Below are 15199 nucleotides of genomic sequence, written 5' to 3' on the forward strand. Positions count from 1 at the left end.
AGGCTTAACAGTCCCACTAAAGCAAGGAACCCTACTTGCCAAATAGCAGGTCTCTTACAGTCCCCCTCCCTTCCATTTTCCAGGTCTCCTCCCTGGGGAGTGATTCACTTCTAGGGCCTCTTGCTGGATCTTCATGCCACTGTTTCCTTAGTGCAGGGTTAGGATCATCATGCCTCTGCTAGAGAAGCCAACAGTTTGCCCTTCCTATGAGCCAGGAATGCTTTCCCCTTGCCCCTGGGAAGAACTGGATGCCTCATTCTGTGGAGATTCCATGCCTTGCAGGTAGTACTTCTCCCAAGCTTCTTGCCAATAACCTGGCCCTTCCTTCAGGTTGCCCTGCCCTTACCTATTCATTACCTCTGCTGATTCTCAGCCACTTCCTTCCTCCTCCTTAGAGATCACTGGAGCCTAATTTGTCTTTCCTTCCTCTGCAGTTCATGGCCAAACTACACATTACAAGGGATGGAACTCCCCCAAGGTAAAGGTAAAGGTAAAGGTATCCCCTGTGCAAGCACCGAGTCATGTCTGACCCTTGGGGTGACGCCCTCTAGCGTTTTCATGGCAGACTCAATACGGGGTGGTTTGCCAGTGCCTTCCCCAGTCATTACCCTTTACCCCCCAGCAAGCTGGGTACTCATTTTACCGACCTCGGAAGGATGAAAGGCTGAGTCGACCTTGAGCCGGCTACTGGGATTGAACTCCCAGCCTCATGGGCAAAGCTTTCAGACAGCTGCCTTACCACTCTGCGCCACAAGAGGCTCCCCCAAAGGAATGTGTAAAGTGCCACAGGAGCCCAATTCATTTCAACTGTGGTGCAAGGGGAAAGAAGGGCTCCTGCAGCTCCCCTCCCATGGGAAAAGTAGTTCCCCCAAGCACTATTTTGGCTGAGGATAACAGCACAGGGGAAGGCAGGGGTTTCTCCTCCCTAGCACTGTGTTCCTGAACTGAAGTGGACCACTACAATGCTTTAAAATGGTGGTCCCATTGGAAACTTGCAGCTCAAGTATGAAACATATATCACAATATGCAGCATGGCCCTGAGATCGGTGGCTTCCTTACAGACCCTCTACCTGCAACGTATGGTGCTGTATCATGGTGACAATCACTTTAAACCTTTAAAAAAGTTTGGCTATTAGGTTTGATTCCCTAATTAACCCTTGTATTATGCTTAGTAGATTTATCTAAAACGGATCCTATGAGCTTAAAGCATAACAGGCTGCCTGCCCAATCAAGAATCAATGTCTCTCTAACATCAAGCGAGCACACCTGTTTCCTCCAGTTTTCAACGAGGCTTGGAGGGAGGGAGGAGGGCCTAGGCAGGGGCCTAGGTGGAGGGGGAGGGGGCTTTCAGCTGGTAAGAGTGCTGCCATTGGCCTCAACCTGGTGGAAGAGCACCATTTTGCAGGCCCTTCAGAAATTGTTTAGTACAGCTGAATGTCCACTTTTATCCTCTACTCTTCAGATTTATCAAACTTAGCAATTAGTTGTCTCTTTTCCAGTGTGCTTTGGGGATTTTCCCGCACTTATTTGTTGCTCCGGTTTCTTTGTATATGGGTTAGAAATAATTTATAACTTTTTATGCTGGTCCCCCCTCGGCTACCAAAAGTCAGTAGCACAGATAACATTGTTCCCTAAGTGCTGCCAAATTGACAGGCTGCTGAATGAGAGTGACTCTACCTGATGGAAAGGCTGATTGATTACTGAGCAACACTAATTTAGCAACAAGAAATGCCCAGCAACTGTATTGTTACTGCTGGATTTTATGATCTGCAAACTAGGAGTGAAAAGGGAGCATCTATATATCATGATCAGAAGAAGAAGAAGAAGGAGAAGAAGGAGAAGAAGAAGAAGAAGAAGGAGAAGAAGAAGGAGAAGAAGGAGAAGAAGGAGAAGAAGGAGAAGGAGAAGAAGGAGAAGGAGAAGGAGAAGGAGGAGAAGGAGAAGGAGAAGGAGAAGGAGAAGGAGAAGAAGGAGAAGGAGAAGGAGAAGGAGAAGGAGAAGGAGGAGAAGGAGAAGGAGGAGAAGGAGAAGGAGAAGAAGGAGAAGGAGAAGGAGAAGGAGAAGAAGGAGAAGAAGGAGAAGGAGAAGGAGAAGGAGGAGAAGGAGAAGGAGAAGGAGAAGGAGAAGGAGAAGGAGAAGGAGAAGGAGAAGAAGAAGAAGAAGAAGAAGAAGAAGAAGAAGAAGAAGAAGAAGAAGAAGAAGAAGAAGAAGAAGAGGTCACAGGTCGAGTACTTTGGCAAAAAGCTCTCTATGAAATCAAAATAATCTTGATTAGATCAAGATAAACTACTTTAGATTCAATCATCTGGTCAAGTTTTCCAGCATCTTCTCCATGTTTCTCTCTTGGTTTATGTATATATATGATGATGATGATATAGTAAGTAGTCCATAGTGACAGGCTCATCACAAAGGCATTGGCTATCACCAAATGTTAGAAGAGATCTTCTATACAGGCCCATTTTTTCAGCACAGGCAGGATAGAAACATTTTCAATAAACTGGATTAAGAAGAAAAAGAGTTGGTTCTTATATGCCGCTTTTCCCTACCCGAAGGAGGCTCAAAGTGGCTTACAGTCGCCTTCCCATTCCTCTCCCCACAACAGACACCCTGTGGGGTGGGTGAGGCTGAGAGAGCCCTGATATCACTGCCCGGTCAGAACAGTTTTATCAGTGCCGTGGCGAGCCCAAGGTCACCCAGCTGGTTGCATGTGGGGGAGCGCAGAATCGAACCCGGCATGCCAGATTAGAAGTCCGCACTCCTAACCAAGTTCCTTGGGGAGGATAAAATGATGGAGCATGCATTTTGGTTTACAATTTTTAATGGCTATTATTATTATTGTTTGTTTGTTTGTTTGTTTGCCGCCGCTTCCAAAGCCAGCTTGTGGCCAGTTACAAGGTCTGATAAAACCCATTAAAACCCATAAAATCCCAGAACATGGCGGAAACCCCACACATACACACATCCCCACTACAGGAGGGGCAAGGAAGGAGGTCAAGATGATTCAATGTACTGCTCACACCCGGAGTAGGATTTAAATGATATTTATTTTATGGGAATTTTATTCGCCAGACTTTGGTAAGCCGTGCTGAGACTGTTTTGGAAAAGGGTGGCCTAGAAGTCCAATAAATAAATAAATAGGAACTGACTGGACACAGCTGAGTGCAAAGATTATAGAAGAAAAAAGACATAATAAATTTCTGTCAGATTGGGTACGGATCTGATGTTTGCTCTCTTTTTATAAAAATAAATTTATAATAAAAATTGAATTGTTCAGGTGAGCACTTTTATAAGGGAAAAAAGAAATAGATGGGGATGGACATACAGGGGAAAGTAAGGTCACCCCCTTCCCTCCAAGTCCTTCATAATTCCCCACTTCACAATTGATCCTGCAAGGGGGAGGCTGCAAGGGGGAGGGGAGGGGAGGGGAGGGAAAGTTAAGATAGGGGGATAAAGGTAAGTCAGCTGGTGGATGGGAAAGAGAGAAGAAAACAGAAAAATGTGCTAGAGCCTCTTGTGGCGCACAGTGGTAAGGCAGCAGAAATGCTGTCTGAAGCTGTCTGCCCATGAGGCTAGGAGTTCAATCCCAGCAGCCGGCTCAAGGTTGACTCAGCCTTCCATCCTTCCGAGGTCGGTAAAATGAGTACCCAGCTTGCTGGGGGGTAAATGGTAATGACTGGGGAAGGCACTGGCAAACCACCCCGTATTGAGTCTGCCAAGAAAACGCTAGAGGGCGTCACCCCAAGGGTCAGACATGACCCGGTGCTTGCACAGGGGATACTTTTACCTTTACCTTTCCTTCAATGGAAGGAAAAGAAAATAGTAGAGATACAGGGGGAAATGAGTTCCCTCCTGCAAGTCTTTGCAAGTCCCTCTCCCATCAAACATAGTTGTCACAACTTAATCACAATTAAATATTTGAAATCTAAATATTTCTAGTAGTCCATAATTCTTTTTCAGCTATTTAGACTTAATCCTATAGATTTTTTTCTAGCTGTATAATTTGAAAAGCGTTACAAAACAATGTGAAATCGAAGCTAACAAAGATTCTGTTCTCTGCTGTTCAAAACACTGAAGCGGGATTCAAAACCTAACTAATCTTTAACTAACTGCCTTGCAGAGTCATCTCAGATAGAAAGTAACACATTGTCCTATGTACAGTGCTTTGGAGAATCTACATGAAACAGAGACATATATTAAAGACTAGAAAGGTAGCATTTTCAATATTGTTGCTTCAGATGTACCTTGTTTATGGACTGGGATTAAATTTTAAATTGTTTAAAATAGGTATCACATTTGCATCTAAACTGATATTTTATAATGCCAAATGGTCTTTATTTAGGGTCCCATTTTTTATTATTAATCTCAAAGTAATTTTTAATAACAATTTTTAAAATGGATGAACTTAAAGGCTGATGGTCATCTTGCAAATAGGCTCCTAGGAATGTGCTGTGTGGTAAATCGATTCCAGATGCTGAAAGACAATTGTTCCCAACCAAGAAGGCTCATTTTCTTTATTTTTCCAGAAAATTCTTACACAAAATTGCTGATCTTCCATTTATACTTATAACAATAATTATTTCTGGAAACTAAACGTCTTACGGGCAACCAAAGAAATGGAATACCCTAACTCAATAGCCATATAAACTCTTAAAATGTATACCTCATCTTGCAGTACGGCAAACTCAGAAGATACCTCACAATACACACAAAACATCAAACAATAAAATGAATTGTAAAATATTAACACTAAATCTTAACATAATATCAAATATTTATCACAGCAGCTTAAGCAGCTTTAAAAAAAATCCTTCAAATACTCTGCCAAAGAAGAACCTAACATTCGCCTAGAGGAGTAGTGAAGACACATAGCAAATATTCCTAGGAAATGGTATAATGGTTGAGGAAATTTCGTTTGATTGTATCTCAAAAAATCTGCAAGCATGCCAAAGCGCATTCCTTTAATAAAACTTAGTTGGTCTTAAAGGTGGCCCTGGAGTCAAACTTTGTTCTGCTGCATCAGACCAACACAGCCACCCATCTGAATCTAAAGATACCTAGACACAGAGTCCCAAAAAGGTAGCTCCTACCACTGAGAAAGCTGTTTCTAGAAAATTATCTGCCTAGCTTGCAACAGCCAGATCTAGAAAGAGCAGGGATTCATTAAAGAAGAGTAAAACAACTGTAAACTGATGTCCCCTTCTGTCAAAGTGGTCAATAAGCCAAGTAGGATGTAATGGCTAATGACATTAAAAGCCATTGAGAATCTGAGGCGAACCACCACACTCACATAAAGAACACACACAAAGCTGTCTTATACTGAATCAGATACTTCTTCCATCAGAGGCAGTAGTGTCTACTCAGACTGGCAGCATGCTCCAAGCTTTCCAGCAGAGGTCTTTCCCATACTACCTGGTACTTTTATCTGGGGATGCCAAAAACATATCTTGAGACCCTCTACTTGCCAAGCAGATGCATTACTACTTAGCTGCCACAGTCCTTTTTCTAAATAAAAATCTGTGACCCATGCAGTTTTATTCCCGACACAAGAAACAAGACTGAACTAGAATCTACACAAGTGGTTTCCACTCCATGGGTCGTAGGATCCCTTTAGAGCTGCCACATTGGTAGGCACAACCTGCTGCTAAAGCCTATTATGGATATAAAGCAAAGGTACCATGCCCTCAGCCACTCTTTACACATGTATTCACAGGAACAGCAGGACAGCAAGACAAAAATCACTCAGCAGTGGAGAAGAGTCTATAGCCAAGTTCAGAGACTCACTCCTCCTCTTCCTTTCATGGGATTGCCACATGCTTACAGCTCAACAGGCCCTCACTTTTGTAACTTTTCCCCAAATTTCTGAAAAGGAAAATGGAACCTGACCCAAAAAGAAAACAGGGTTGCTCTTAGCTGTAACCATTGTTCATATCTTTGTGCAGATACACATTGGGACTGCACTTGTGGAGATCGACCATGGAGCATTCCTTTACTATCTAAAAGCTCTAATAAGGCCATTTCTGGTTGGGGACCATGCATGCACCAGCTTTCCCAAGTGCAACAAATATTCCAGAACCTAGGGAAGAGGCTATGTAAAGGAACATAGCCCTTTCTTCAAATTGAGCCCATTTCAGGTAGCAAGTTGATAGCTTTCAAGCCTACAGCAACACCTCCTGAACCCCTGGGGAGAAAGGCTCTTCTATGAAGATATCCACCAAGCAGTCAGGGATATCCACAAGCAACATCTCCATGTCTGTAACAGCCCAGGACCAGTAAATCTAGGTTGGCGGGAAATGATAACATCTCCCCCTTGAACCAAAGCTGATGAGGACAAAAGGGGGTGAGATCAGGATGGCTGTAGCCCCCTTCTCTTTTATTTTGCCTAAGACCCAGTTCATCAAATGCATGGGCAGAAAGGCATAAGATAGAACCTGTTCCATTAGAACTAGAAAGCATTGCTTTGGTCTCCATACTAGGGAACAGAAGAAGGGGACCTTCATGGACTTCCCAGTCACAAAGAGGTATACTATAAGGAACTCCCAACACCGAAAAAGCACTGAGGCATACTTCTGATTTACAGATTACTTGTAATTGGTCAGGAAATGCCTGCTCAGCTAGTCTGCCTCCACCAGCAATATGAACTGCTCTGGCCCAGACCCTACTAGCATAGCCACTTTCCATAGAAGCTCTATTTTTGAAGTTTGTAATAATGTTGGTCCAATTTCCTATTGAGGAACTATTATGGAACACTACCTATAACATTAGGATGTTAAAAGTTTATGAATATTCAGCAGCTGTAGTGATAGACTTCCATTAGTTCAATTTCTGCATAGTGGAGTTTGTTTCTAAAATCAAGAATTCTAAGGTCTCATTGCAGCAATCTCTGTCTAGCAAAAAAATCTTTAGACACTTGCTTAATTACTGGGTCTTAAAGGGACCTTATTTAATTTATATAATCTTACCCTGGAATAGAAATGAGGAAAAGAGCTCCTTATTTTGCCAAGGGTTCTTATCTCAATTCACTATCAGATTCACACCCCGCACAATCAATTTTCAGAATGAAATGAGTCCAAAACCATATAAAACTAAAGCTGCAAGTAATTTCATTAAAATCATTAGACCTTATAACATTTTAATTGACTCATATTTATCTATATTAGTCACTATCAATACTGTGAAAGAATTAAAGAATTAACTGACCTCTATTTTACAAATGCCTCCATATTGTTTCCTGAACATGATGACCATACTATATTACACATAACCATACAGTACTATTTATCTACTACTCTGACTTTTTTTTACAATGTCACTAAAGAAACCTAAGCACATGAAGAGGTTCTCTTAATTAACATAGTGGGGGCAGAACACATTTTATATATTGCGATGTAAGTACCTGAAGATATTTGACAATTTTGCTAACATAAATATCAAATGCCAGTACAATAACAGCATAAAATGAAATATTTATCACATTACTAAAATCTATTCCCTTTATGCACCAGAAGTCCATACACCTACCTAAATATTGCCCACAAATAATTCCTTCTGTTTTCAACGTCTCTTAAGCAAGTACAGCCAAGGATGGCATTCTGAAACCATTTCTGTGCAGAAATACTGCAAAACTGAAATGGTGAGAGTAAGAGAACAAAAATAGCTTTGAGATATATAGTTCAGAAGCACACAAAGACACAGGATATTTAAATAATTCCTTTAAAATGATGGTTTTAACTATCAGGGAAGCAGTTGTGATTTTAAGGAAGAAACAGCATATCCAGGAAACACAGTCTGCTAAGAGCTGCAACACAATGCTATTGACAGATTGCCTTCATCTCAGAGAAAAAGGAAACTGCTCTCTTAAAATAAATAGTAATTACATAGTTGTTTCCCATTTACAAAATATGTGCTTATTCAGAAGCCTGGAGGGGGATTCAAATAGCTACTACTTTCCACTCTTCTTTTCCCCACTAGATTATACCATCGGTCTCTGCAAATGTAATTTCTCTGTTCAAATTTTCAGTTGCCAACAATTTACAGAACTTCTCTTTGCATGATTGTTTTCCCTACTTATCACTTCTTTCATTTTCACTGTTTTCTATATTAACTCATGAACCAAGATACTATCTACAGGCAGCAGTAGATTTATATTATCTTCTCTAACCTGGCCCACATTAAATCACTAGCACCAGGATCCCACAGGATATCAATGAGTAATGGGTCTAAAACCAGAAACCCATGTATATACACATGCTCAGGTATACATACAAAATGCTAAAAAATAAATATAGTGCTACAAATATGGCAATAAAGTCTGTGCACAAATGGGCACAGCAGGGGGGGGGCAATGGGGAAAGGGTTAGCAGGACATTGTAACTGACTTCCATAGCCAGCAAAGACTCACCAGATGCAATGGCATTCCTTAATTGCCTTTTTATTGGATGAAGCACAATTTCCTTCACCCATTTCTGACCCTCCAAATCTCAGGGGACTGAACTGTACCACTGCCTTGAGTCAGTTCTACCAGGCCTGTCCCACTTTGGTAGCCTTATTTTACCCCAGGCCCTAGCACCTCTTTCTTCTTTGTGCCCCTTCAGCCACTTGCAATCCTGACCCCCTCCATCTTCTCTGAGACTGCCCTTTTTTATTTCTGGGGCTCTGTCCATGCTGGTTAAGCCCAGAACCACCCCCTCCCTTTGCAAAACTTTCTTGGTCGTTTAACTCCTTCCTTACCTTGCCTGATTCCAGCTGGGTTTACATAAGGCTGGGTTTTATTGTGCCCCACCCTATCCTGGAGTAGCTGCTGCCTTTCTGGCTGTAAGTGGAGCCTCCTCTGATGCTTTTGTGCCAGAACAAGCATACTAGGAACCAGTCTAAGCAATATATACATTTTTTTATAACGTAAGCTGCCTTGAGTTCCACAAGGGAGAAAGCTCGTGAACAAATGTTATTAACTATTCTTTTTAAATCGAAAAGGCAGTTAGAAGAGGGAGCCACTGAACCAGAAGATGAGCAGAGGATAGGGAGCTTAAACCTTTTTCTTATAAGATCCTAGCAGCTTTTCCTGCCATACAAGTCACACACAGGCAAACAGTCTCTGCTCCCTATTCTCCTACTTGGAATCACAGTCTGCTAAGCCTACTTTTCAGCAAGTTAAACAAAAGCTAGAGAATCTCACATGTGCATCAGACCTCCGTTCCGTCCAGTCTGGCACTATCTGATCTGACAAGCAGTGGACTTGAAGGTCTTATCTGAGTAAACATGGGCTTGGCAGCAATAATAGACTGGACCAGATGAGTGTCAAACCGAATCTCAGTCCAGATGAAAGTGAGGTGCTGTCAAGATGACAGAGCTAACCAAGGACTTAAATGTTATCCAGTTCCAGATGAGACGGCCTTCCCTATGAAAGAGCACATCTGCAGCTTGGAACCATTCCTGCAGATGGAGGCCCAAGTTTCAGTCTTAGTTAGGTCATCTGCTGCACCACTTCCTGGAAAACCAAAATCAGGCCGCAGTTATCTGTACTCTTACATCCCAATTTGAATACTTTGTAGGAGGCTACCTTTATTGGAAACTACAGTTGGTTAATAATGCTGTAGCAGTTATGCAAATAGGAATCCTTTGGAGGAACACATTTCTGGACACAATTCAAAGTATCTGTTCAGGGAGCTGAAGGTAAAACACTATCTAGGAACTAACATATCTGAAGTGCTGCTTCATTGCATGCATATCTTTCCAGCTATTACAGGTCTTTTCCCTGTAGTCTCTCTGTCTCAGAAATGAGGTAGGTGGCGGTTTAAGACCATACATTTTCTATTGTTTTAGGACTTACAGTGGTAGGTAAATGGGGGGGGGTTGTCCATATCTGTTGTCTTGACTTGTTTATACTGCAGTGATAGAATGCTACTGGACACTTTGTTTTACTGTGCTGGAGGAATGATTATATTGACATTTTGTCAATATTATATTGTAATGATTATATTGTAATGATTATATTGACATTCACCTTTTTATACTGCATTCACAGTTGTTTCATTGTAAACCACCTTGGGAACTTTGGGTGGTATAAGAAGACAATTAATAATAGACAGACAAGACGTCAACTGTAAAAGATCAAATCACAAACAGAAAGTAATTTTTAAAAAATTACACAAATCCTACCCCACACAGGTATCTCACAGATTATACGCTAAACATTTTGATTCTGTCTAATCTCAAAAATGTCCTCTGTAATGTGAACATTTGTTAGAATTCCAGTGGTTCTGAACATTAGTTTTAATTAAAACGAGGACAATCTTGAAACCCCCAGAAATTGAGCAGAACATGCCTCACTTCATCTGCCAGCTGCAACTAAGAATACTATACATCCAAAGATGGCTCAGAAAACCAACAAAAGAGAGATGAGTTATCATCATATAGTATAAACGCAGATTACAGGCATTTGATAAGAAACAAAGAACACAGAGACCAAAATGTGGCCCCTCTTAGGCTTAGTGACATGATGGCTACTTCCCCTACTGGGCATTTAATTCACATACTCTCCAAATAGCATAAGAATGCATATGAGAGCTGAGGTCTTTGTAAGAAGGAGGAACCTTTAACATATGATGAAAGACACTGCAAGAAGCTATCAGTACCCAGTCTTAATAATTGAGAAGGTTGGCTTAATGACCCTTACAATAAACAAGTTAGCTGAATATGTCACGTATGTGCAACATGTGATTTCAAGAAGACTCATTTATGTTGTATAAATGTTTTCACACTTTAGACACTGACACTAGCTTAGCCATGATCACCATTCCTGTCAACTTGGTTTACTATATGTGTATGTGTAATCGTAACATTCAAATTAGTTTCAACACCACCTTCGGGCTCCTTCCCTATTACAATTCACACAAAATATTTAAACTGACACAGACAGAACAAGTTGTTTGCACTTTTGCAGACATCCAGAGATCTCTTGTTCAGCTTTCATTTAGAGCGGCTTTCTTCAACAGGCTATTCCCCGAGCAAAATTGAAAACATCACATTAATTGTAGCAAATCAATAAGTTCTTCCATTATATTATTTGGAAGTGTGTCTGCAAAACAAGGAGGAAATCCCCACCTATCATTGCCAGCTGTGACTTCCCCCTCAAACAGTTGGCTTGAGCTTCCCCCCTGCCCCATCAGTCCTGCTTGCCGTCTCTCTCCCACTTCCAGTTCACCTCCCTTCCCAGCTTCTAGGTGGCGGCTGCTGCTGTTAACATTTGGCATCATTTAGAATTACTGCAGCCAAGCAAGCTCTGGTTTTGTTTTTCCCCCCACTGTCAGCATTTGGGGAGGTTGCTCTACATTTTGTTTGTTTTTAAAAGTTTTTTGGAAACTTTGCCCCCCCTGGGATTTGTACAGTCCACAACTGTAGCTACGGCTTCCACTACTGTGCAGATTTCCCTTTTTTCAGGGATTTACAAGGATTAATGCAGTCAAGTAGTTCTCAGGCTTAGCTGACAGACATGTGCACAGTGTGTATAATGGGTATGAAAAATGCATAATTTGATTGACTTGAAATTTAGGTTTAACCAAAGGAACTGTTCTGCACTCATTTGTGGAAAGGATCAACTGCCCCCTTGATTAGCCCCAGTCCACCCTGATATAAGGGGAGAGAATTTACTGACTGAATCACAAAGACAAAAAAAGCAAACTCCTTATCAACCAGTTGTTTTAAAACTATTTGCAGAATTATTCTAATTCTCCATTTTTTAGGTTCACTAATGTTCAATGAGCAACAAATGACAGCAAAATTCAAAGTAGTATCATTAAACCATACAGTGAAAATATATACCAGAACTGGACTTTCTAAAATAATTCAAAAGCCTACCAGAACCAACAGGAGAAGAACCAACACTAAGACTTTGTAGACTTCCATTCCTGAGCAACGTTGGAGATTTCTGTAGATTTGAGCTTGTTACACTTCCAGCAGCAGAAGCCACAGATGATGTCGGGGAAGCAGAACAAACTGATAGATGGGAAATATTCTCCTGACTTTTATTTCCTTTGGGCCTACCAGGCCCATGTTTACACTGCTTATTTCCTTTCCGTTTCTTTTCCTTTACAGTCTCATCATCTATCCCAGAAGACTGAACACGCTTGTATCCTGTTGATGTAAGGCTTGAATTACCCAACTCTCCAGGTGAGCTGTCAAAAATATTAGACTGGGAAGCAACAGCTGAAGTTGAAGGGAGACCAATTAAGGAAGTAAAACAATTCACACCCCCTTCCTGGCTTCCAGTCTCTCCTTTATGTATATCTTTGGTTGACAATGTCTGCTGGGAATGAGTATAGCTGTCATTATGTAGATCCGAGTCTGTAAAACTTAAGAAGTCCTGGGGAGATTGAACTGAACTTCCAGAGGATGACTTTATACTGCTTGGAGTTCCTAAAAAACTGCCTAGGAAGAGAAAACAGAGGCCTTGATCAAACTAAAACGCTGTAGTACTTTAGCACAGCTGCAAGAAGAATACTACAAAATTGTAAATGTTTATGTCAATAAAATGGTATTTTGAACAGTGTTTAATTGCTATGTTTGCCTGATCTCACAACAATTTTAACTGAACCCAATACTCATGACAATCTGTTACTTACTGGATTCTATGCAGTCTGCCAATGAAAAACCTCCAAATTATAATCTCAAGCACTACTGCCCTAAAGTTCTGAAATAGTTTGGTTAGAAATAATGTGGGAAAGTGTTAACAGGTACTGTGACTCAACTTCATACTCTAGCTCTTTCAAGATGGCAGTTATCAGTAACAAATACGTAAGTTGCTTCTAAGCAGATCAGACAAAGAAACAAAGTTAAGCAGAATGCTTCTTTTTCATAAATTATATTTATCTTAATTATTTTCAGATTCATATGCTTACTTCACAGCACTATCAACCATAGTAAAACTACTTCAAGAAAGTTGTATTCTAGGAAGAACTGAAAAGTCAACAAATTTTTCAAATAGAGATGTTTCTACAATTCATTAACTATTCTAGCTTTCAAACACCTTGTATATTTTTCAAATGATCTGAATTCCAATGTTTATGAATCAAACCATCAAAATCACAAGAAGTTTGGGATGTCTATAAAGTTAGACATTCAAATCCCATTAACTGATAAGCACTTTTAATTTCTATTTTAATAGCTGCTCAGAGGCAAAAGGGAAAATGGACCTTCTTCATGACAGTGGAACAGCAGATGGTAACGATTAGCACAGCGAGAGAATCAGGTCTAAGTGAAATGTTCTGCTAGACCAGTGGTCTGCAACCTTTTTTGAGTTGCGGACCGCTGCCAAGGGGTGGGGGGGAGGGTGACCTGGGCCCCTACGCATGCGCAGCAGCCCCTGCGCAAACGTGCAGGCACGGACCCTGCCACGCATGCGCGTTTGCGCCCCTGTGGTTGGTTTCACTGTGTGGTTGGCTCCACCTCCTGTGGCAGTCATTTTGTGGCTCACCCATCATGCTGTGTCAGAATCCCAAAGGTGCCTGTAGGCTGAAAAGACCTAGGGATCCCTGGTTTAGACAATGGGCCAGAGATGTGGAGGATTAGGCGTGGGCTTGTGGATGCCATCTTTCTTGAACAAACACACCTTCTTCTACTTCAAATTTTCTACAGTTATTCCAAATTATATTAAAAGTAGTACTATTCATTTTAGCAGATTTAGAAATCATGGAAAAATAAGTTTCTAGTAAATATGGAAATGAAAGAGAATTTATATGTAGCAAGGGTGTTGGGAAACAGAAACTAGAAAGTTGGATTGCATTATCAATGTTTTCAAATTGTGGTTTGAAGAACAGAAATGTGATCACTGAACCAGGATTTCATATAAGCAACATTTAAATAATTTTGGTCCGTGCTCTATTCACAATTAGATAATTATTAGCCAGAATAAAGAGGTGTTGGGGCAGATTTCAAATTGAGTTAACAAATAATCAAGATCATGTAAAAATAAAGTCCTCTTTTTTTTACCAGATAGAACCATATTCATAGCCTCATTATTACCACTGTATCTATGAGTAAATTCTTCCCCAAAAATTATTTTAAAGAAAATATGCATCTGGTTCCATTGATTCATTAGTAGTTTAAAAACATCCTCTCTAAAACAAACAAAAAGATGCAGGTACTTTCTTATTCAAGCATGAAATATGAAGAATATTTTACAGGATTTTAACCTATGTGACTGTAAATAAACATGGAAGTAATATAGTATTCTTGAATAATACCTTGTTGAAAACTACAAGCTGTTGACACCGGAGCTCCAGGAGTCCTTCCAACTCCAGGCTTTCTTCCCCTCTGACCTGAATAATGACCTGCTGACTTCTTCCCTTTGCTCTCTGAACCTCTGGCCTCAGAAACATCTTTGCCACTTGAAGTATGTGCAGAAACTTCCTGGAAATTTGCATTTGTAAAGCGAGCCGTGGTATCTTCCAGTCTCTTCAAGGAGGCTGTCATAGAATTGTTGGTAGTGCTCGTGTAAGTCTATCAGTTTTGAACCAAAGAAAACAAGTTAAAAATAAAAGTTAGACGACAAAAAATAACCTACTCCAAAGGACACAACTCGGACACAAGGAAGTGTCGTAACATTTAAAAGCATGAGCCCAATTCCTACTTAAAATAGGGAAGTACAAAGAATAGAACACATTTAGTAATACGTCAACAACTGTCAATTCTGCAAGCATCAGATTGCAACAATTAGTGAAAGTCCACATACTGACATGCTATTTTTAATTAAAACACTTATATTTAGTAATAGTAACACTGACTCTTTTTCAAACACTATGCCTTTCTGAAAAGCCTATTTTTGTAACATATAGTATAATGGCTTAATTTATCAAATTAGCTTCTATGACTTTAAATCTGCAAAAATATGTGTATGTGAGAGATATTCTGGATATCAAAAACACATACACCATTTAAAATATTTTAATTAATAACTGCAATAAGAAAACTGTACACATTAAAGGGAACATACTTTACATCGCTACTTTATGCAACTATACCTATAAAGTACATGAACCATCTTTTCCACACAAAATATACATTATGAAAAATTTTATTTAAGACAGCCTACATAATTAGATAATGACAAGCTGGCGGACCCATGACTTGTGGAGGGAGGAATTTCCCCCCCACTTTATTCCTTCCCTAAAAAGCCTACACAGACTCCCTCCCTTTTCCTACGTTC

The 15199-nt window shown here is 40.4% G+C and overlaps 1 protein-coding gene across 9 annotated transcripts in view; it reads right to left on the reverse strand.

Annotated features, from left to right (window-relative positions):
• The window catches only part of MLLT10 (MLLT10 histone lysine methyltransferase DOT1L cofactor), a 119763-nt gene that overhangs the window by 34337 nt on the left and 70227 nt on the right, over window positions 1-15199 (reverse strand). For all 9 annotated transcript variants that reach the window (XM_077303167.1, XM_077303169.1, XM_077303164.1 and 6 more), the window contains 2 exons: window positions 14238-14493; window positions 11854-12423 (listed from right to left, as the gene is read on the reverse strand). In XM_077303167.1, coding sequence (XP_077159282.1) covers window positions 11854-12423; window positions 14238-14493 — 826 coding nt within the window. The remainder of the gene's footprint in view (window positions 1-11853; window positions 12424-14237; window positions 14494-15199) is intronic.

This window comes from Paroedura picta, chromosome 11 (genome assembly GCF_049243985.1).
Source record: "Paroedura picta isolate Pp20150507F chromosome 11, Ppicta_v3.0, whole genome shotgun sequence".
NCBI classification, from domain to species: domain Eukaryota; kingdom Metazoa; phylum Chordata; class Lepidosauria; order Squamata; family Gekkonidae; genus Paroedura; species Paroedura picta.